Genomic DNA, 23361 nt, shown 5'->3' on the forward strand with positions numbered 1-23361 from the left:
ATCGACCTGCCGCTCTGACAGAGGAACCTACCTGCCGATCTGACAGAGGTACCTACCACCGACCTGCCGCTCTGACAGAGGAACCTACCTGCCGATCTGACAGAGGAACCTACCACCGACCTGCCGCTCTGACAGAGGAACCTACCACCTACCTGCCGATCTGACAGAGGAACCTACCACCTACCTGCCGCTCTGACAGAGGAACCTACCACCTACCTGCCGCTCTGACAGAGGAACCTACCACCGACCACTTTTCGCACTCGGCACTACTGTAGTGCCAGTGGGAAGTATGAACAGAAACAAGTCTGATCCGGATTTAATGCTTTACTTTTGTTGTCCACTTTTGTCCTTTTTGAAGACGGTTGAAAAGTGCACTGTCACGTTTAAATTACAACCGTCTTTTTTTAGCTTTAGGTCTGGGTCTGAATGGGACGGCTTCTGGGTCCGAATCCGCACCGCGGCCCGCCAGTTAGTGACCTCTGATCTACAGCTTCCCTCCGATGGTCTTTATCAGCTCATGCTCCCTGTGTGAGTCCCGATTCCTATTATTTAGAGGCACTCAATTAATCGTCATGTCACTGCTGACCTTCTTGGTCAAATCCATTCCCTGCTGCACCTCATGAGGTTTTTAAATCAGCCAGTAATGCAGTCTTTTTGCTGAATGCTAATCTTTTCTCTCTATGTCATTCCTGTAAAGAAGCCCTCATGGTTAAGCTCAAACTGTGGCTTGAACTTTTGAGCCGACCTGCAGCCACTGCAGCCATTCTTCGCTGCCTATAAAGTCAAGTTGTTGCCTCCAGGTCACCGTTTTATTTTCTCCTCATTCGTTCATGGCACGCTGTTTCTGCACACTGATTATAATCCCCACAGCTGACATTTCTGTGAAATTATTTTTATTATGCAGTTTGTCCCACTTTTGTTTGAAAATACGTTGGGCCTTTTCTCTCTTTTTCTGTAGAGGTATTTATGATGACCCTTCATTACACATCTCCATGTAGAGTCTAAGCACCAAAGCTTAAATGTATTGTCATTTGATAAAGATGATGCAATTTAACATTATTCCTATACAGGGTATGCAACTGATGCACGCACAGAGTCCTGCTCATTAAAACGGTTGGCTCTAGTGAAGGTGTGCAGCTACATTTATTTCTACATAATAAAACCGCATTACACTGCAAAAATATAATATATACCAATTCAAATCACCATGGGAAGAAAAGTATTACAGTTACAACTTTTTTTGCAATTGAACTGGATATGTCAGATTCATCATTGAGTCTAATTGTATTAGTTTATGAAAATCACATGGAATAAATGATGAATTATGGAAATAATACTGTCATTAGACCATTTCAGTAGAAAACTTGCAGCTGTCCCTGATTTGAATGAATATTGTATGCCATCAAATATGAAATAAATTCCAATCAATGGTGTACGAATATGACGGAAACGTGAGTATCAGAGAGCGCTGGGCACATTTTCATCCTCTAAATGACATTTTAATTGGGGATCCATTGCTATAACGTGTAAATGCTGCACCTGCTGTGTGACTCTAAATTGTCCTTGGGCTTGAGAAAATATTCATTGCTCTCATGAATACACTTGAATCTGTGTGTGGAAAAAGAAACTCATATGAAAAAAAGGATGTGAATCTATTGTCCTTAGTGGGAGATACAGCTCTGAGTGCCATTTTGGTAAATACAGAAAAGCTGAGATTACTCCAAATTCAAATTATAGCCGTGAAATGAGCCTAAAAAGAAGAACGGGGCTGGAAGCATGAGCCGTGTTTGTAGATGAGCAGAAGAACAAACCTGAAGCGGCAGAGTTCTTCCTCCCCGCAGTGATGGATGTGTAGCAGGCCTGCTGGTGCCGAATTAGTGTGTAACTATGGTGGATTCCATATATCCTTTTTTTTTTAAACATTAAATGATGGAAAACTTGGTCTGGGACTATTAGTGTTAAAAATCAATCATTTTGAAGAAAAACTGCCAGTGTAGCCGTAACCATGACGTCACCGGCTCAATAAAACAGGAAACAGGGTTTTTTTCTTCAGCTCTGCTCTCGACCCTACTGGCTTTTTCCCTGAATCAATCCAAAAAATAGGATTTAGTTGCTGTATATTTCTATTATTGAGCGTCTGAACCAACACACACACACACACACACACACACAATTTGCTTTAAGTTACTAAATTATTTAGAGTTCTAAATGTAACTTCACTATACTTTATGAGACTATAATTTCAGTTCATGGTTGGCACACAACAAGGTGATTTAATGTAAATGAAGTCGTATTTTTGTTTAATTAAACTGTCATTTTGATAATGACTCATTCCTAAAAAGACATTGATGGTTAAAATATTATCTTATTTTATTTCATATTATTCATTTTTGGTATAGCTTCTCAGAATAAATTTTTAGGAGATGATGGTCCTCCTTTTGTCCTAACAAAGCTGTAAATGAATGCCTTGTTGAATTGCCTTCTCCTAAAGCAGTGGTTCTCAACTGGTCTGGCTCCGGGACCCACCCATCACAAGCCCGATTATTTAAATTATTTATTTATTTATTTTTATTTCCCCATGCAAAGGCCCACTAGTTGAGAAACACTGTCCTAAAGCATAGCAGGGATTTAGTGTTCATGAATTCAAAGTGAATCCAGTGGATCCATACAGACTGATTAAGTAAAAAAATGTGTGACATTTAATTCAGCCAATCAGCATCCTTAGACAGACTCAGCCTGGGGCCACATTGGTTTTGCCCCAGACGTGCACGTTCTCCTCAGGCTGTTATGGACAGGCGGATGACATCCTGCAAGAAGTCAAAAATCGCCATTATTAATTGTATTGCATTTAATTAACGTGATATATTTGCTCAAATTGATTTGATTTCTGAACCTAGAATGTTTTCCACCACAACGTGTTTGGACACGACGTGTTATTTTCTTGTTAGGATAAAAACAGCTGTGGGAAATATGTGGGCTCACTGGAAAATCTATGATCAGAACTGAAGCCAAACAGCTCGAAAGACCAACTGAAGAACAGCCTGGAGGACGAGCTGTGACAGGGAGGAGAGAGTAGGATGTTTTTCAGAAGTAATGAGAAAATTGCCGCTAGCTGTCCTCTTGTCATTGTTCATTATATTGCTGCATAACATTGTCCCCTTAGCAACCACTACCATCATTGGGGGACACGGCGCAAGCAAGCTAAATGTCCTTCAGAGACTGTGTCCCCTTCATGCATGCAGCTCTCACAAAATCATCAGGATTCAGCAGCAGCTGCACACACCGGGCCTCCATGGTCTACGCGGGACGTAGTCTTTTTAGACTGCCTCAGCAGGTCTTGTTTGAATACTAAAACACAGAGGAGGGATATTCAGCTTTGTGATCGACCCTCGTGTCATTCTAGATGTCCAGGAGCTTACAGTGCTCTTCAGCCTTTACTTACCTCTTCCTACAAACAGTATCAAGGGCTTTTGCTTTGGTGCGTTGGTGGGGACCAATAGTAAGTTTAGGGGGGGCGTCTTGTCCTCCCCCTCAAAACACTAAACGCCAGACAATTCATTTACTGCAATTTGATTCAATTTTAATCATTCATTTAAGGTGAAATTGTTTAGATTTGTATAAAGAAAAACATTCTTCTGGCAGTGAACAATTGGATATATATGAATATGGTGCACTGCCTATAACAGATGAGTCATGATTTAACTTGATTTAACAACAATGAATAACCCACAACAAACTCTCTTTAACAGCATATGACAGCATTTGTCATCACGTTATAGAGCATAACCTTCAACTGTGCCCTGATCACAGAAATGATGTCTTTTTGTAAGATTTCTCACACTAAAATGTAATTAATTTGTGTATCTTGGTGACCTTTGCTGGATGGTCACAGCTAAATGACTTTAACGTAGATACAATGATCTAAAGAGAAAATATTAGGAGTCCAATATTGGGCTTGAGCAGCATATCATTCATGGTTTGTTCCTACCAACAACAAAAAGAAAAAACACCAAATCTTTTGTCCGACCAAAAAAACTGCAAATGTCCAAAAACTGCAAATTTCATCTCCCACGAGGGATGGGACATGGTGGACACGAATTGAATCCTGTTCATCTGCAGAAACACTGCACACAACCATGGAGTTACAAAGTTGAAGGGATCTTAGAAGCAATGAGTTAGAAGAAAAGATGTGAAGTGGAATGTATGAACATTTGCATGGACCATATACAGTATGTCTGCCGTAGGTATAGGTGTAACTACGACAATGAACCATATGCAGTAATCCCAGTTAGCCATTGCTCTTTTTTGTATTAAAACTAGGGCCGGGACTTGATTAAAAATATTAATCTAATTAATTAGAGGCTTTGTAATTAATTAATCGAAATTAATTGCATATAATATACATACAAATATTTGACCTGAGAACAGTGAGAAGTCATTTTTTTCACATGGATTTTTATTTTTGTTCAACCAATTCCGGTGTAGCAATAGCATATTTAGAAATATAGTACTTTCAGAAATTCAGGTAGCCTATGGGTAAGTAGACCTTCTGTAAACTAGGTTTTTTTTAAGTAGACCAATACTTTCAAGTACATTCAGAACATTGGTTATTTTTTCAGACGTGGACTTAGTTACCCTGGTCCTTAAACCAGTCATCCGGTGCAGTGTGGGTTGGGTGTGGGTCCTTGTAACGTCCACGCTAGCTGCTAATTGTTTTGCGTTGAGGTGATACTTGAGGCTCGATGCGAATTCCTTGTTGCACAGCTTGCACACAACCATGCTCTTATGGACGCTTCCATCCGTTTGTTTTTTATAATAAAATTTCCCATTCACGCGGCCACCCGACACGGTCTCGTCAGCTTCTTCATGTTCACTGTGGTTTGTTGTTGACTGAAGTCATGGACGCTAGTTGGTGCTCCAGTATAATCGGTCCGCCGAATTTCATCCAGTGAGAAACGTTCCGCGGTGCAAAAAATAAGTGTAAAAATGCGTAAAAAATGTTTAATGTGTTATTTTTTGTGTAATTAATTAATCTTAATTCACATTGTAATTAATTAATCTTAATTAACGCGCTAAAGTCCCGGCCCTAATTAAAACATATAATGTTGGAAACATTATGTAGTGATGGAAATATAACTAAAATGACAAGCCCGCTTCTCTGTGATGGGAAGAGGGGTGTAGAGTTTAGCACGTGTGTGTATTTCACCAACCAGGAAGCAGATCCAGGACCCAGCTTTAGTGTCACTGTCTGCAGTGTGGTTTGAAAACGCCAATAAGCCGTGAGGAACTCAGTCAGTGTGAAGTTTTGTGAGCAGTAATCCCATCAAGTAATCCGTAAAGAACAGATATTGATCTCTTGAGCTATTGATATAGATTAAATATGGTCGTTTGGTGCCATGGGGGCATTAGCGGCTTCATTTACAGTCATCTGGGCTTTTATTACAGTAGCTCCTAGGAATCAGGTTACACACTTCCTTTGATTCATGTGGCAGCCGAAAAGAGGAAGAGTGTGACTGGTGTTGGCGCCTGATCGGCGTGAGTAGAATGATCGTTGAGAGCTGAGCACAGACTCAGCAGTGCAACCAGAGAAATGTCTGGGTCTTCCTGGGATCCATTTGCCAAGTCAAAGGACGTGGCCTTATTGTAGAAGACACAATTGATTTCATCTCATTTACTAAAACTTCTGACTTTGCACTGTGCTGCAGAACAAAAATATAAAAGATTTAGTCTAGAATAGGGGTGTCAATAATACGCCCCGCGCGCCAGACCTGGGCCGCCGGATGACTTAACGAGTGAGAGTTACAGAAAGACATGAATTGCATTTCTATAACAGTAGCTGCTATTCCTAATCAGTCCACTGGGGGTCGCACAGTTAAATATATACAGTTTTCAAAATGCAAAGCGGGTTTTTAACCCCCAAATAACAAACGTTAGCTACCTCTTCTAACGTGTAACTCGTTGTGGGCGAGTAATAATTAAAATAATCAAATGGCATCATTTAAGTTTTTTCTAGAGAAGAAGGGCCGTCAACGGCCGTTATGAGTTTTAAATGGTTACATTAGGATATCCCAAGTTTCAATTGAATAAGTGAACTCTCAACTCTGCTAGCTACAAAAACAGTGCAAAATAGTTTATGCTGTGACAATTTGACAAATGACAACCTGACACTCAGACTTTATAATAGCAACAACCCACAATTATGTTTGTTGCCTTATTATAATATTCATTAATTTAGGTAACTGTTAAATCGTCATCATCTTCTTTGTGGCCCAGCCAGGCCCACACACACTATCCTCATGCACCCGCCCTGATTAACACTCCCTCCCTGTTCATGTAGCTACCTGCTTGCTTACCGTTTCAATGACACTCTCCTGCTCACTCTGTCCCTCCTTGACTTCACTGTCAGACTCAAACACCTGCTGCACCTTCTCCTCTGCTGCCTGCGAGCCGCAAGCACCGCTATCGCTATGGCTAGTCACCTCTCCTCCTCCATGTCCTATGTTCACCTGCGGTTTCTGCAACATGTCGTCAGGTACTGTAGTAGGTTTGCAAACTGAAGCTACAGCACTAAACATGTCGGTTATTTTTGAACATGTTCAGGCATCAACCTCTCCATCCTAATCCACAGATTTCTTTCTGGCTCTGAGCCACTGAATGCATCTGACTGACACACGGAGAGGGAGGGGTGGAGCCTGCTAAGAGATGATTGGGCCAGCCCAGTGTCAGTATGGAAAATTAACCAATGGGCCGCTGTCCCTGCTTTATGGGCCGATCGAAAGCAAAAAAATCGACCGGCCCCCAAGTGCGTCGGCATTTGCCCGGTATGCCAGATTACCAGTCCAGCCCTGCACATAGCTCTAGCAGAGGCTTTAAAGCAGTTAAACAACCTACGTGAGAATATGATGGGATTCTGACTAAATCAAAACTATTTTTTTTGTGTGAATTGTTTGCAGTTGATTACTTAAAGCACTAAAACATTTTGCAAGGCTCTCTGGACAAAAGAGTGAGTTGGCAAACTTCAGCCTCAACTACTTACATTTGCTCTTACCTCACTGGCACCAACTTCCTACAAACGTATTGTAAAACAACTCAAATGATTTCAAACTGACCATCTTTTGGACTGCAGTCCAACAGTGTTACAATGTTAAACTACAATTTCCCAATGTAGAAACCAAGAATAACTATGTTAAATCCATTCACCATTTCCCAACTGCTACTGCGATTGTTAACCAAACCATTTCCCCGTTTTTTAATTTACTGTGTCTGTCTCGCTACTTTCCCTCTCCTCAGGCTCCAAACACTTCTTAAATCTTCACACACCTCGAGTGGTATGAGCGGTGAATTAGCTTAAAATACTTAACTCATCACTATATATAAATCCCTATATTTTGAACAAGCACCACTTGATTAATAGCACTGGCAGCTGAAGCATACGGGGGATGGATGTGATGTAGTTTGATTTAAGGGGTACCATGTCTCATACGTGTTTGTCCTCCCAGCCGCATGCCCTCAAGTCTCCCTTGGTGTGCTCTGTGAACCAACAGTCTGCTGGGAATGCAAAGCACTACATTCCTATCTGTTGTGACGCATATTTTAAATCAGGAATAGCTGATGTATTTTCAAGTGGCGGATGCAGGAAGGCATTGTTCTGGGTAAAATAATGCATCTGCATAAAGATGACATTCCTCTGGATCAAAGTAATGCATTCCTTTCAACCTGAGATGTTGTTTCGTACAGGAAGAGGTGGCAGAGGAGAAAATACAAGGTCTTTTCTGGGTTTCCCCAGAAGTTTGTATCCCCTGCGGTCTTCCTGTGAAAGTCATCGTGACTTGCACTCATATTGCTCGGCTTACTGGACTTGAATGATTGACACAAAACACAAACATCTATATTAAAAAAAAAAAAAATTAAATGCAGGAAATCCAATATTTTTTTGTTTCTTAACCTGTCTCTTGAATCCACAGCAGCGGAGCAGCACCTGTGATCTGTAGAGCCGCTCCAGTGTCTGCTCATCGCTGGCTGTCTGCCGGTTGAAGACGTATTGGCCCTATTCGCGCTCTGCAGACAGGATTAGTCCAATGACACTTGTGCAACTTTCCTGTTGATCAGAAATGGTGTGATGGATGCTTCCGGTAGTACTGATTGTTGAGGGCAAAGGAAGCCCAACACCAGCAGCATCCGTTTGTATCCTTGTTGTTGACAATTACACAGGGTCCAATTACACATGTCAGAGGCTGCTGCCAACATTCAAAGCTTTATATCTGGACTTCTGCTATAATCACAAGCGTCCCTCAGTTGGGGACATGGACTTATGTAATCAAAGCCAAACCCATCCTTTGTCTTCTGTGGTTCTCTCTTTCAAATCCATGCCTGGTCTAGCAGTTCCATTGCATGAGACAACAACACCTTACCAGTAGTGCTGTCCTGTAATTAGTAAAGGAAGCGCCATATGGATTTGCAGGGAGACCCACTCAATCTGTATTGATCTCTTGGAAGTGGGCCACTTCAGACAGCAGGCCAGCTGTGATCAGCACAAAGTCCCCTGGTGAGGCCTCACTGTGCTCTTTTCCTGTGCCCTCCTGTGTGTGTGATGATGGTCATGATGGTTAAAGTTTGCCGCCCACCTGGAACACACACACACATACACACATAGAGAGAACGAGAGGTGGGCAGAAGGGATGAGTCATTGTACAGAACATCAGACTCGCACAGCAGCAGGAGGGGGAGAAATAGATGGTCGATAGTATTAAAGCTAGTTAGCGTGGTAAAGGAAATGACTTGACAATGGACTCTGCCTCTCCGATTTCATCTGCAGCTTCGACACACAGCAGGAAGATAAGAGCGACAGGAGGAAACATTGAGCATTACTCCGCTGAGTAAACAACAAGTGGAGCTTTATCCAAGTCACTTCATAGCAAGACAACTCAGCTTTACACGTCGTACTCAGGTCTCGGTGCATAAAATACAATAAATGATTAAACTGCAAAAACATTTGAAGACACATCTAACATAAGCAAACTGATCTGCACTAAACAGATCATATTTGTACATTAGAAAGGAGATATCATTACTAATGATTAGAGAATATTCATCACAGTTTTTAGTTTCTCTAAAATCAGGCTTTTGGGAGCAGGACAGAAATGTTACTTTGTCAAACGCACCTCGACAGAAAAGGGATCATCGGGCTGCAGACATGAGGATGACGAGTAAAGTTATGAAGTTCATGTCTGAAGGGAGTTATTCTGCTTTCAAATTCTATGACTTATCTAAACTTAACCACTGGCTTCAATAACCACCCCCCCCCCCCACCCCCTTTGTTGTTAGAATCAGGCGGGGCTGTCTGAAACATGGATCACTTCACAAATGTCTTATTCCAAGCTAACGCTGTATTTTTATTTTCAGGTGCACTAAAGATATTTTGCCTTTCTGCCTACAGAGGCCCTTTAAGCAGAGGAGAGACCGTAACACATCTTGAGTGTCCTCTGTCCTGCTCCCCAGGCCCCATTTGACCTGTCCAGGTGTGAGCCATTAAATCATACCTGAGTGGAGGCGATGGCGGCACAGATTTCCATCTGCTCGCTGCTCCGTTCAATTAATCATGTGTGAACCTTTGCAGGAGGCTGCAGCCCTCCCCCGGCCCCCCCATCTCGTACTCGCTACCACTTTGATTTAGTGAGAGGACGAGTAGACTTCTTGCCACCATAGAGCGCAGCACGGGGTGTGGAGAAGTACCTCTGGGAGAGCGCGCTGGTTGTTCGCTTGCAATCAAAAAATTGAAGCGCTTTTGTCATCATCGCTTGCTCTGAAATGGAAAAAAGCTGCTGTGTGATTTGAAGGCTCTCCGAGTCGCCACAAAAGGCAAACAAATGGCCTGTGTTTTCCCTTTTTGCCTCTCATTGGAGCACAAAAAGCTTTCGGGGGTAGATAATCTTGCAGGGTTTGCAGAGCAAATGAGATTTTCTCCATAAAAACGAATTCTTTCAAATCCTCGGGTGTGATTGAGTGTGTGTTTGTGTTGCAAAGCCTTCTGGGATAGTTTCCTGTGTGTCAAAGGGGCTGATGAGCAGCTTGGATTTGCACGGAGGAGTTGCGCTGGTCTAATTGAATGTGTTTACATCCTCACGCTGTGTTTTTGCAAATCGGGCTTATGTCTCTTTATACACTCTTGGTTGTTTGAAGCTGTTTGTGCGCCTCCTTTCATCCCACACGTACATCGATGGCGCTGAATAAACAGAAGCTTCCTGGTTCCACTGTGTGATTTAGTGCAGAGGATGAAAGCTCACACCACACGGGGGATGTCAGTAAACACGGGGTCTTCACACGTTCCCTCATCAAGGCAAGTGCTGAATGCAACCTGGGTGTCTTTCATTCAATTTCCCTCAATTTGATGTGCTCAAAGATGATGTACTACACGTAGATGGTTCAGGGGAGAGTCTCCAGCTGGATTTAGGTCTGCGTCATTACAAAGTGGTGTCAAAACTGAATCATCAAAATGAGCCGTAAGCATTCCCCTCCACACCAGAGGGCCAGTCGCTGTTCCCACTGATGACTCACATTACACCTCCATCCTGCTGTGGTCTCTGATACTATTGCATCGCTGCGACTATGCTGTTGACAAAGTTAAGTGGAGAATGTGATAAAATGCTCAAAAGTTTGCCAGTGAAGAAAAGTGCAGGAACTAAAGACTATTATTATCATCATACCAAGACAGTGTGATAATGGAGACCACTCTTTGGCATTTAGACAGTGAAGAGTTTCATTTGAAGGCTGCTTTGAGTGGTCCAAAGACTAGAAAGGCGCTCTACAAGTCCATTTACCATTACCATTTATCAGGCTTGACATGACAAAAGCAGAAGAGGGAGATGGAGAGAAATTAATGAAAAAGTGTGAAGAGTTCCTGAGTGGCCTTTAGCTTACCCTCGTTTCTATAAAGATACTTCTATCGAATTCATCTATCCAACCAGCCGATCACACAAACCAATGCATCCATCCACCCAGCCACCTAAATCTTTCCCTCTATCTATTTTTCATCCATCTAATCACCCGAATCCATCTATGCATCTGTATGGAGAGAGGGATGTGTGTGTGTGTGTGTAGGTCTGTGTTTGTGCGTGTGTTGTGTGAGTGTAAGGAGCTGTCTTGGTGTGCCTGGTTAAGAGATGCCCAGGGATGAAAACGAATTGTTCTCTTCATCGTTGTCTCACACTTCGCTCTACATCGTGTCAGTGCTTCTATTTTGTCAATCTTCTACTGTCTTTTTTGTGTTGAAGGTGTTTATATTGATAAGGCTCATTTGCAATGCTGCAAGCGTACTTTTTGTTGTCTTTGTGAGAATCTTCTTTTTTTGCACATCTTTTCTTGTGCATTATGTGTGTGTCCTGTGTTTTCCATCCTGTGTTTACCATCACAAGGCGCTCCTGGACTCTAACCAGAACAACCCGAGGTCCTAAGTTTGTGTCAGACCGCCAGCTGGTCTGTCAGGTCATTTCCAGTTATTCATTTGTCACACTATTATTACATTAGCACATTATAACAGTGGTTATACTTGCTCTCAGGCTACTTTTGATGGTCCTTCATCTCCAGTTATAATCTTATTTTAATCAGTAATTATTTTAGGTAAATCACCATCATGCAATTTAAGACTCCACCTGCTCCATGAATGCAATAAGGACAACACACACACACACACACACACACACACACACACACACACACACACACACACACACACACACACACACACACACACACACACACACACAGTGTACTGCACTACAACAATGTTTTTTACAATCATCTGTGATGATTAGTCTTATTAAATTGTTCCTTAGACACACTCACATGCTCTAAAAACTCTTCTCAGCTGGTTGATTAATCGCCATTAAAAGTTGATTTTTCTTTTTAATACTAAAGGACACTAATGACTTTAGAGACTGTTTTTTAATTGTTAATTGTATTTTAAACACAAAAATACACACATTTGATCATCTTGGGGGGAGAATCCCACTGGGTGGATCATGTTGATCTGCCGTGCAGGTTAGATGTTGAGATGGAAGCCTAGCAGCTAGCTTAGCCTAGCAGCTAGCTTAGCCTAGCAGTTCTCCTGGTTTTTTCCTGGTTTTTTCCTTCCAATGCAAAAAGCTCGCTCTCCCCAAATCTAACGGACTGCATCTAGCAGCGGTTTTGTTTCTGAGGTCAATAATGCTAAACCAAAACGATGATCCTAGGAGAAGTACCAGGTTGATTAGCGCCAGCTGTTAAACCCTTTGAAAGCAAAAGAAGCAACTTTTCCTGGTGGAATTGGAGACTTTGTGTCTCTGACATGATGTTCTCACTCCTCTCAACGATGCTGTGAGCGGCGCATGCTGCCATGAGGCTCTGAGGGGATTTGGAGGAAGGTGGCATTCCACCCACAAGAGCATTATTCATGTTACTGCCAACAACGGAAGTGCTGCTCTTCAAACTAATCACAAGCTATTGGGCTCAGGAAGGAGAGGAGGCACTTCACAGTCCTTCAGCAGGCCTGCTGGAAAGGAGAGAATGAGAAAGCGGTGTTTGACAGTCGTAAGTCACAACCACTCAATGAAAAGGGATATTTGCTCAGCAATGTGCACATTAAATTCAAATATTTGAAACAATCAAGTAACTATTCTCTATTTCTCCCTTCCAAACATGCCTCGTGCACATACATGTCCCTCGTTGTTTTCCACCGTGCATGTGGAGTGCTGCACAGAACCCTGAGTGCAGTGCTGATGAAAAACAAATGCTTTGTTAAGTGGATTTGTGTCCACCTCCACAGAAATAGATTGGAGTGACTGCCAGAATAAGTTATTTCTAATAACAATAAAAATACGCACCACATTTCATGTTCCCCGGTGCGGCTGAAATTATTCTTTTAGATTGAGTTTATTAACCGAACAGCATACCTCGCACTCTGTCAGTATCACTTTTGTTGAGGGAGGTTCATTCGTCATTATATTGGGTTCACGGCATCTGTCTCTCTCCCTCTCTGTCCACAGAGACCCCTCAGAAGGACAGGGAAGAAGCTGTGTCCTCGTCAGCCTCCGCCTCCTCCTCCTCACTGTTCGACCACTGGGGTCACGACCTGGGCCCTGAAAGTCGAAGGGTCGCCCTCAGGAAGTTCCGTTACTATGGTTACAATGGCTACCTTAGCGACCGTATCTCCCTCAACCGGCCAATTCCGGATTTACGACCGGACGGGTCAGTCGGTCAATTAATGTGTACTTAACTAATTGATTCATTCATCAATATATACGATGGCAGTATTTAACTGTGTGGATTCTCGCTGAAATGGAAATCTCCTGATTCTGTCCCTCTGTCACCCAGGTGCCGAAACATGTCCTATTCATCAGATCTTCCTCAGCTCAGTGTCATCTTCATCTTTGTTAATGAGGCCTTGTCAGTGTTGCTGCGCTCTGTCCACACAGCTATCCAGAGGACTCCATTACATCTGCTCAAAGAGATCATTCTGGTAGATGACCACAGCAGCAGCCGTAAGAAACATCAAACCATCTAACGTGCTGTATATGTGCATGCTCTTCTTTGGATGCAACCCAGATTAGAGATTACAGTAGATACTGTAGTATATATATTAACAGCTATTGCTGCCATCTGTCCTGGAAAGTATTCCAGCGAACACCTTGAATGGAATACTCATTCAATTTATTTTAATTCAATTCAATTCATTTTATTTTGTATAGCCCAAAATCGCAAATGACAAATTAGGGCTTTACAGTCTGTACAGATGCAACATCCTCTGTCCCAAAAAATGGAAGAAACCTTATGGAGAACGTCAGAGGAGGGATCCCTCTCCTGGGACAGACTGCAATGGATGTCATGTGTACAGAATTAACAATGTAAAAGATGTACAATACATTCAATTCCTCAGAAATGAAACAAGTAATTGCAAGTAGCAGAACAAGTGTACGGCAGGACCACTGCAGGGACAACCACCATCAGATAATAATCTCAATCATCAGTCATCTCAATCATAGATATGTCTAAATGGTTTGGTTGTCATTTAGTGCATTTCCACATAGATATACAAACTCAGAAGAACAAGTAACAAGAAAGTACAAGTTTCATCAAATAAGCAGTGTCAAAACATGTTATAGAAAAGTGCCATTATAAGTACAATTTAAGTGCTACTATTTGTTAGTGGTACAGTTTGTTAGTGTTTTAGTCAAGGTAGAGTCTAAAAACTTTTTGACTGGCGGGCCACAATGGGTTCTGAAATTTGACCGAGGGGCCAAGAACAAATAGATGAAGTGTTTGTGTTAGCTAATATAAATGACATGTGGAATATCATTACTTAAAAGGATTTGGCTTTTAACAAGTAGCAAATAGCAAGTAATTTAGGATATTTAACAAATTTGCAGTGTGTAAAGCTCCGCCAACTTCATGAGAACCAGGGCCTTAAACGCAACACTTTGTGTCTTTGTCTGTTTACTCGTAGGGCTTTTGACATGGCCAACGGAAACCTCATCGTCCTTTATTGTTCCACTGTGAAATTTCTTGTACCAACAAAAAAGACCCCAGCCCAAAAACATTATTTTTTGGGCTGGATGATAAACCAGCCACTTTTGCATTTTCGTCTCAAAGACTAAGACTAAATCAAAAACAGATGCCAAAATGAATCAAATGAAAAGGAATCACGACCCGTCGTTCAAAGCGTGCAGCACTAATAATAAACTAATCAAAGTCAAAATGACGTCCTTATTGCAGTAGACTGCTGTTAATGATTGCATCATGTACAATGGAATATATTTAAATACCGCCAATTCTGTTATTACTGTGAGAAATATGTCTCTGCTTCAATTGCCTGCATATTTTTGTGTCCCTCACTTCGCCCCTGTTCTTCCATTATACAGTATACAGTGCACACTCATTAGTGGAAGGACCAAGGGGAGTACTCCATTCAACATGCACCACAAGTTTTTCCTCATAATTCATTACAACGTTAATAACTTTCTAGGAAATATGATTTAATGCTTTACTGTGACCAACAATTCATGGTCGTGATGAAGGTAATTGATTGATGGTATAATTATGACAAATCTGGGTCAACTGAGGTCTGATGAAGGCAAAATCCATCCATTTTTGGGTCGTGGTGGCTGCAGGCCCAGCAGGTTGACCCAGAATCTTTATAATTATTTTTTTATTTGCATAATTTAATATTTAAAAAAAACGTGGCATAGATAAAATCAATTGGAAGTGCTAGAAGAGGCCAAAGAGCAGCTGACTGGGCTTATTTGAAGCCTTCAGCTAAAATAGTATTTAATGATAGTATATTGCCATATCACAGAGACCATGAAATAAGTATATATAAACTTTGATTTTTTGAGGTTTTTTTACAAGATATGATAGATGATAACAATAGCAATACAATAACTATACAAAATGAAATCAAAATGTCAGTGTGTGTGTGTGTGTGCTCTTTTATGAAGGAACATTCTTGTCTAATTGTAAGTGCTTTAGGAGGATGGAGATCTGAAAAGTGATGAGTTGGATATGAGGAAATATCTGAATTACTTGAAGTAGCCCCTGAAGTGATCAGGAATATCCCCTTCCCAAAGCGCTATTGATGTCAGTCATGTCAATGGTGTCAATAGTGTGAACCTGACATTGCTAGAATACATTTCTAGAATAAATGAGCAGATGAGATCTTTGACTTAGTTAGTTTGACAGAGTTAAGCATAATGAAATGTTTCTGCAGGGACCATAGATGGAAAAGTACTCGTCCAAACTATGTTGCAGTATAAAATATAGAGATTCATTTAGCTGAAATAAAGAAAAAGAAGACAGTTGGTAGACAAGAGTTCTAACCCTCCTCATTAGTCCTGTAATTTTGGGACTTTTTCTGCTAACAAAATATGTTTTGTATCCCTTCTAAGCTCTCATCAACTATACATGTGCCATCTGCAAACATTATTAGAAAAAGGCTTTTCGATACATTCATTTTATAAATAAATAAGGAATAATAATGGTCCAAGAATGGAGCCTTGTGGAACCTCATTGTAGCCTTCCTTTGTTGGAATAGTAACCATTAAAAGGTGTTTGTAAAGACTGTTTGGAAGTCCACATGTAACATAATCCTACCATGCACTAGTTTCTCTAGTATGTCTTGTAAACAGGGAAAGTAAATATATACAGCGGGTGAAATAAGTATTGAACACTTCACCATTTCTCTCAGTTACATGTCATTTAGCTGACGCTTTTATCCAAAGCGACGTACAATAAGTGCATTTCCACATAGAGATACAAACTCAGAAGAACAAGTAACAAGAAAGTACATTTTTCATCAAATAAGCAGTTACAGTGCCAAAGTAGAAAAGTGCCATTATAAGTACAATTTAAGTGCTATCATTTGTTAGTGCTATGGTTTGCTAGTGTTTTAGTCAAGGTAGAGTCTAAAAAGGTGTGTCTTGAGTTTTTGACGGAAGATGTAGAGGCTCTCTGCAGTCCCGATGTCATCAGAGAGCTCATTCCACCATCTGGGAGCAAGGACAGCAAAGAGTTGCGATCTCGTCGAGTGCTTTTCTCTCAGTGAGGGAGGAACAAGCCGCTTGGCAGATGCAGATCGGAGTGTGCGGGTTGGGATGTAGGGTTTCACCATGTCCCGGATGTAGACTGGTCCCAATCCATTCACAGCATGGTACGTCAGTACCAATGTTTTGAACTGGATGCGGGCAGCCACTGGTAACCAATGAAGAGAACGGAGAAGCGGTGTGGTGTGGGAGTATTTCGGAAGGTTGAAGACCAGTCGAGCTGCTGCATTCTGGATGAGCTGCAGTGGTCGTATGGCGGTACCTGGGAGACCTGCCAGCAGAGAGTTACAGTAGTCAAGGCGGGAGATGTGCCGCCTTCTGAGTGAGAAGGGGTCGTATTCTCCTGATGTTGTAGAGCGTGTATCTACAGGATCGTGTCGTCGCTGCGATGTTGGCAGTCAGGGAGAGTTGGGAGTCAAGTGTCACGCCGAGGTTCCTGGCACTCTGAGTGGGCGTTAACACAGAGTCGCCGAGGTCAGGTCCTGAGTGGGCGAGGTTTTTCCAGGGAAGAAAAGTAGTTCCGTCTTGTCGGGGTTGATCTTCAGGTGATGAGCGGACATCCACTGGGAGATGTCAGTCAGACATGCAGAGATCCGTGCCGCCACCTGAGTTTTCCGAGTCGGGGAAGGAGAGAATTAGTTGGGTGTCGTCGGCATAGCTGTGATAGGAAAAACCGTGCGAGCGAATGACTGAGCCAAGGGAGTTGGTGTAAATTGAGAAGAGGAGGGGACCCAGGACGGAGCCCTGAGGAACTCCAGTAGTAAGGGGACAAGGTTCCGACTCTGATCCTCCCCAAGTTACCCGGTAGGTGCAACCATCAAGGTAGGATGAGAGAAGAGACAGCGCGGATCCTCTGACACCAAGTTCCTGAAGGGCGGCGATAAGGATCTGGTGGTTTACTGTGTCGAATGCTGCAAAAAGGTCCAGTAGGATGAGCACGGAGGAGCGCGAGGCGGCTCTAGCAGCGTGGAGTTGTTCCGCGACAGCGAGGAGAGCAGTCTCTGTGGAATGGCCCGCCTTGAAGCCTGACTGGTGGGGGTCTAGGAGGTTGTTACTATGGAGGTGGGAGGAGAGTTGGTTGAAGATGGCTCGTTCAATTGTTTTGGACAGGAAGGGAAGGAGGGATACCGGTCTGTAGTTGTTTTCTTCCGAAGGGTTGAGGGTGGGTTTCTTCAGGAGTGGGTTAACTCTTGCTTCCTTCAAAGTGTTGGGGAAACAGCCAGATAACAGAGCATTGTTAATGAGACATGTGAGGAAGGTAAGAAGATCGGGGGCGATCGACTGTAGGATATGGGATGGGATGGAGTCAAGGGGGAAGGTGGTGGGACGGGCAGAGGTTACTAAGGTAAGAACTTTGTTAGGGGACAGGGGTGTGAAACAGGGAAGTGAGGGTGATTGAGGCGAGGTCTGTGCGATATAACTGGAAGGAGGTGGGTTGGACAAGGAGGAGCGTATGTCATCTATTTTTCTGGTAAAGTAGGCGACAAAGTCTCCTGGAAGAAGGGTGGAGGAGGACTGGGGGGTTCGAGGAGGTTAGTGAAGATGGAAAATAGTTTTTTGGGGTTGGAAAATGAGGACTCAATTCTGGATTGGTAGAAAGCACTTTTTGCAGCGGAGATGGAGGCAGAAAAAGATGACAGAAGCGACTGAAACGCATGCAGGTCATCAGGTTGTTTGTATTTTCGCCATTTCCTTTCAGATGCTCGCAGAGTGGCTCTCGTAGCACGCACCGGTTCAGTCAACCACGGAGCTGGAGGGGATCTGCCAGCCCGTCGAGTCTTAAGCGGACACAGCGAGTCGAGAGAGGACGACAGAGTTGTTAGGAGAGTCTCTGCGGCAACGTTCGGATGCAAAAGTGCGAAAGAGTCGGTTGCGATATAACTGAGGAGGCCAGGGAGGGGGGGGAGAGTGAGCGAATGTTACGGCGGACGGGTATAGAGTCGATTGATGGGGCGGGTCGTTAGTTGGTGAGAGCGGAAGGGAGTATGAGACGAAGTAGTGATCAGAGTCATGCAGCGGAGTTACAGTGAGGTTAGTTGTAGTGCAGTTCCTAGTGAAGATGTAGTCAAGGTGATTGCCAGCTTTGTGAGTCGGAGGGGAGGGGTTGAGTGTCAGTGCAAATGAAGCAAGTAGGAGTATGAGGTCAGATGACTTCTCTGTCGGGATGTTGAAGTCACCTAGGAGGATGAGCTGAGGGCCATTTTCAGGGAAGTTTGACAGGACGATGTCCAGTTCTTCCAGAAAGTGGCCCAAGGAGCCAGGTGGTCGGTAGAGGACAACAATGTTTAATTGAACCGGGTGAGTAATGGTTACAGCATGGAATTCAAAAGACAGTGGGGGGGAGGAAGGTATGGGGTACGGGGAGAAGATCCATTTGGGCGAAATGAGTAAACCTGTCCCGCCACCTCTGCCAGTGGGTCTGGGTGTGTGGCTGAAGGAGAAGGCAGAGGAGAGCGCATTTGGGGTGGATGTGTTGTCCGGTGTGATCCATGTCTCAGTGAGGGCGAGGAAGTCAAGCGACTGCTGGATAGCAGAGCCGGAGATGAAGTCTGCCTTGCGAGTAGCTGACTGGCAGTTCCAGAGTCCTCCTGTGACAAGGTGCTGGACATGTGTGGAGCGGGCGGGGTAGGTAAGGGAGGAGGGATTACGACAAAGAATTGATCTAGGCCGGGGGCGGTAGTATCTGCGGGCTGAAATTCGAACCATTTTTCTCAGGAAATATATTTCCAAAGAAGCTATTGACATGAAATTTTCCCCAGATGTTGTTAACAACCCAAGCAATACATACATACAAGAAACCAAAAGAAAGAAGTTCAGAAATAAAGTTATGTCTAATAATGTGAAATGACACAGGGAAAAAGTATTGAACACATGAAGAAAGGGAGGTGCAAAAAGGTATGGAAAGCCAAGACAACAGCTGAAAACTATCAGTAATTATAAAGCAATCCAGACCCTTGTCAGTGCAAAATAATATCAGCTGGTTCAGTCTCAATCAATGGCCAACAAAAAGGTCTCATTGCCAAAGTGTCACACAAGACACATCCCATGATTGGTAAAAGCAAAGAGCTGTCGCAAGACCTTCGCCACCTAATTGTTGCAAAACACAATGATGGCATTGGTTATAGGTGCATTTTTAAGCTTCTGGATGTTCAAGGTGAGTATGTGAGCCTGTTGCTGCAATATTCACTGTTTCAGCTGTTGGACAAGAAATGCAGAAATGTTCATGGCCAGGTGAAGATGTTTTTAGATTTTCCATTATAGCACTCATTGGTGCCCAGTGTTAAGAAGCTTGGTCTCAGTCGCAGGTTCCTCCAACAGGAAAATGACCCATAACACTAAAAACACCCAAGAGCAAAACATGTGCCTTTCCTGAAGTTGGCTTCTATGAGCTGGATCAGTTTGCTGACTAGGAGTGGGTCTGTGGACAGGTGCACAAGTCTCATTGAAAGTTACAGAAATCACCTGATAAAATGTTGTGCAACAAAGTATTAATTGATTAAGTTCAGTATACCATAATTTCAGAGTGAATAGAGACTGGAGGACAGCCGCAGGATTAAGCGACTTTCTGTCTGTCTGCCCCAATGTGTGTGGTCTTTATGCCCCCTCCATGGTTGGAGACATAAGCCACTCAAGATCTGAGTGTGTATGTAGCGTACCAAGCTGTACGTTAATTATCTGAAAGAATAAGGTTCAATTCAATTCAATTCATTTTATTTTATATAGCCCAAAATCGCAAATTACAAATTTGCCTCAGAGGGCTTTACAGTCTGTACACATGCAACATCCTCTGTCCCGAAACCCTCACATCACAAGGTATGTTGTAATATGTAGTCTTTAGATAGTAGTATATAGTTCCCTCACATCACTGTTTTCATTGCAACACAATGGACCAGTGGAGCTATTTTTATACACCCGGATACATTGAGTATTAAACTTCTATGCGATTGAAGAACCCTCCATCCTAAAACAAAGGACTGTGCGGAGCGCAGAGAATACGTCTTAATGTGGAAGAAACTCTCCTCAATGCAAAATACTGAATCATTATTGCAGATTTCCCCATGCTGTTCAGATATCAAAGGCAAATGATCTGTATTATTGTATCTCTTCTCTAGCTTCTAGTCTTCCTTCAACTCTAATCTCTTTAAATGTCACCATTTACCCATTCACACCCATTCATACTGTGATGACAGGAGCTACCACACACAGTGCACCTGCCCATCAGAAGCTAACCTTCTCACACCCTTGTCCCCAAGCACACTGCTTGGGATTGAGGAGAGCACCCAAACAGGAAAATCTTCACACTGAGTTCAATTCTATTCATTTACAGTTCAGATTTCCCAATTGGCCTCAGCATGTGTTATGTGTACACATGGGACATCCTCTGCCTGAGAACTTTCTTTTCTTTGGTCCTGTGGGCTCAGGAGTTTCTCTGGAGTTTTGTCTAATGAGATCAATACTGCGAAAGGCTTTGGGGACTTTGCTTTAACAAACAAGTGTATTTGTGTGTGTTTCACTCGCTCTACAGTGGAGCTGAAAGAGCACCTGCAGAGATTTGTAGAGGAGACCAACAATCAGTACGGCATGGGATTCGTCAAGGTGGTTCGCCATGACAAGCAGGAAGGGCTGATCAGATCCAGGGTCAGCGGATGGAGGGCCGCATCGGCTCCTGTCGTCGCTCTGTTCGATGCTCATGTGGAGTTCAACACTGGATGGTGAGCAGCTGTTGGGTCTATACTGTACTGTGTATTTTAACTACAGCAGTACAACCTGCTCAGGCTACACTAAGTTAGACACTTCCTGGTCCCAGAAGCCAGCAAGTTGGGACGGAAACATTTCAACAGACATCTTGAAAGGTTACCTTGCCCTTGATTGACTGGTGACACGCATGAGGAGTGATGCTTTGAGCTCCCTGGATTAAACTTGTTATTCTCAGCAGATAATAGTATAAATTATCTGCTGAGAATAAATTAACAGGTATTGTATGAGCTTGAATGTTAAATGAACACAATACTTATATACTGTAAAACAGCAACCATTAAAACGTACTTCTTTCTATTTGAGAAATTGATTTTAACCATCTGTGTGCAGCATCAATGAGATCATATTTATCCAGCTTTTCCAATACAATACTATGATCTACTGTATTGAAAGCCAGAGAAAGAGCTAAGATTTCCCTTTTGGGGATTAATAAAGTATCTATCTACTCCATGAAATGGAGTCATTTCATGGCTTCAACTTCTCGGACCATGAAATATGATCCAGCCGCCAGAAAAGTTTAGCGTAATAACTTTGCCGACTCAGCAGCAAAACTTATCACAGTTTTAAATCAACAAGCAAAAACACAGGCGTGTTTGTAGTGAAACGCTAATTTACAACACCTGTCCACAGGAAGCTGTTTAAAGGGCAAAATACTAAGAGAAATAGATACATCCAGAAGTAGTGGAGTAGTAGTAGTAAGCATTAGTAAAAAAATGAAAACTACTGTGGAATAGTAATGATAAGTTATGGTATCACTAGTAGTAATAGAAATGAAACTAATGCTTGTTGCATTGGGTTCATTCAGACTGAGGAAGGAGCTGATTGTTGGTCCAGGCCAATGTCAGCCAGCCCTTACTGTAAGCGTAATCAAAGAGGAACGTCTAAAATGGGGGTGTGACCCTCGAAAGTAGAAGCTGGTTCCATAAAAGAGGAGCTCGATAACTGATCGCTCCTACTATTTCAGACTCCAGGAACCTCGAGTTACCCTGCATATATCGATTGCAGCCCTCTAGTAGGGTAAGCTATAAGCTCCGATAAGACGGTTAGTGCAGAAGAAGTAAATTCATCTTTGTTCTAGTCTTCAGACTGCTCAAAGCTCTTGGAACCTCTTCACCCTTCACCCGCTCATTGGTGTGCCCGGATAACGTGACGTCACTACGCTCGGTTGCACAACTTCCCCTCGGCTGTGGGAGGGTTGTTTTCCACCAAGGCCACCTGAGAGGTGGAGGTGGAGAGTGTCGTTAGGAGCTTTTAGCTTTCCTTAGCGGGGCACCATGCTAATGAGAACATAATGGTGTAACGGGCCATTAAGCTGCTTTGTGCAATAAGGTTTCATCTGCTGCTGTTCTTTCCCACTAGTGGGAAGCTGCTTTGTGTTCAGAAGATTAGGTTGGGACAAAAACATTAATTATTTATTGTCTTTTTACACTCATTGGTCAGTTCAGCACCAACAAGGTCGAAGCACCTTATTGTTTTTAAAACAAGACATTAAATCAATATATATATATTATTATTTTAATCAGAATTTTCAGTGGATTAATCAGGATTTATTACTATTTTCAATTACACCTGAATCCTAACCATTTTTTCTTTCTGAAATGCATACCAAAGATAAATAACAGGACACAGATACATAATTATCATTATTATTTTTTACATAAATACATGTTATTGATATTTGACTTGGTTTAATTCATTCCAGAAAATAATCAAAGCAATGTTATTTGATAAGTTACAGACATGCATGGCTCTAGAAGGGTCTCGAGCCTCTGCAGTTTATTCCACTCTGCTGCGGTCGGCAAAACGAGTTTATGCTGCTGATGGTCCATGGCTGCGATGACCAGACATGTCAACCCTCCCAATATTTCCGGGAGACTCCCGAATTTCAAAGCCCCTCCCGAAAATCTCCCGGACCGACCTTTCTCCCGAATTTCTCCCGATTTCCACCCGAACAACCATATTGCTCCACCATCCGCCACTGGGCGCGCCGTTTCAGACCGAACAATAATAAAGGTTACACCTTGAAGTCGACCCC

The 23361-nt window shown here is 42.8% G+C and overlaps 1 protein-coding gene across 3 annotated transcripts in view; it reads left to right on the forward strand.

The window, feature by feature from the left end:
- LOC119196417 (polypeptide N-acetylgalactosaminyltransferase 18-like) overlaps positions 1-23361 on the forward strand; it is an 89691-nt gene that overhangs the window by 30274 nt on the left and 36056 nt on the right. For all 3 annotated transcript variants that reach the window (XM_037452089.2, XM_037452086.2, XM_037452088.2), the window contains exons 2-4: positions 13020-13221; positions 13348-13514; positions 21094-21280. In XM_037452089.2, the coding sequence (XP_037307986.2) occupies positions 13020-13221; positions 13348-13514; positions 21094-21280 (556 nt within the window). The remainder of the gene's footprint in view (positions 1-13019; positions 13222-13347; positions 13515-21093; positions 21281-23361) is intronic.

The sequence above is a fragment of the Pungitius pungitius genome, chromosome 6 (genome assembly GCF_949316345.1).
Source record: "Pungitius pungitius chromosome 6, fPunPun2.1, whole genome shotgun sequence".
In the NCBI taxonomy this organism is placed as follows: domain Eukaryota; kingdom Metazoa; phylum Chordata; class Actinopteri; order Perciformes; family Gasterosteidae; genus Pungitius; species Pungitius pungitius.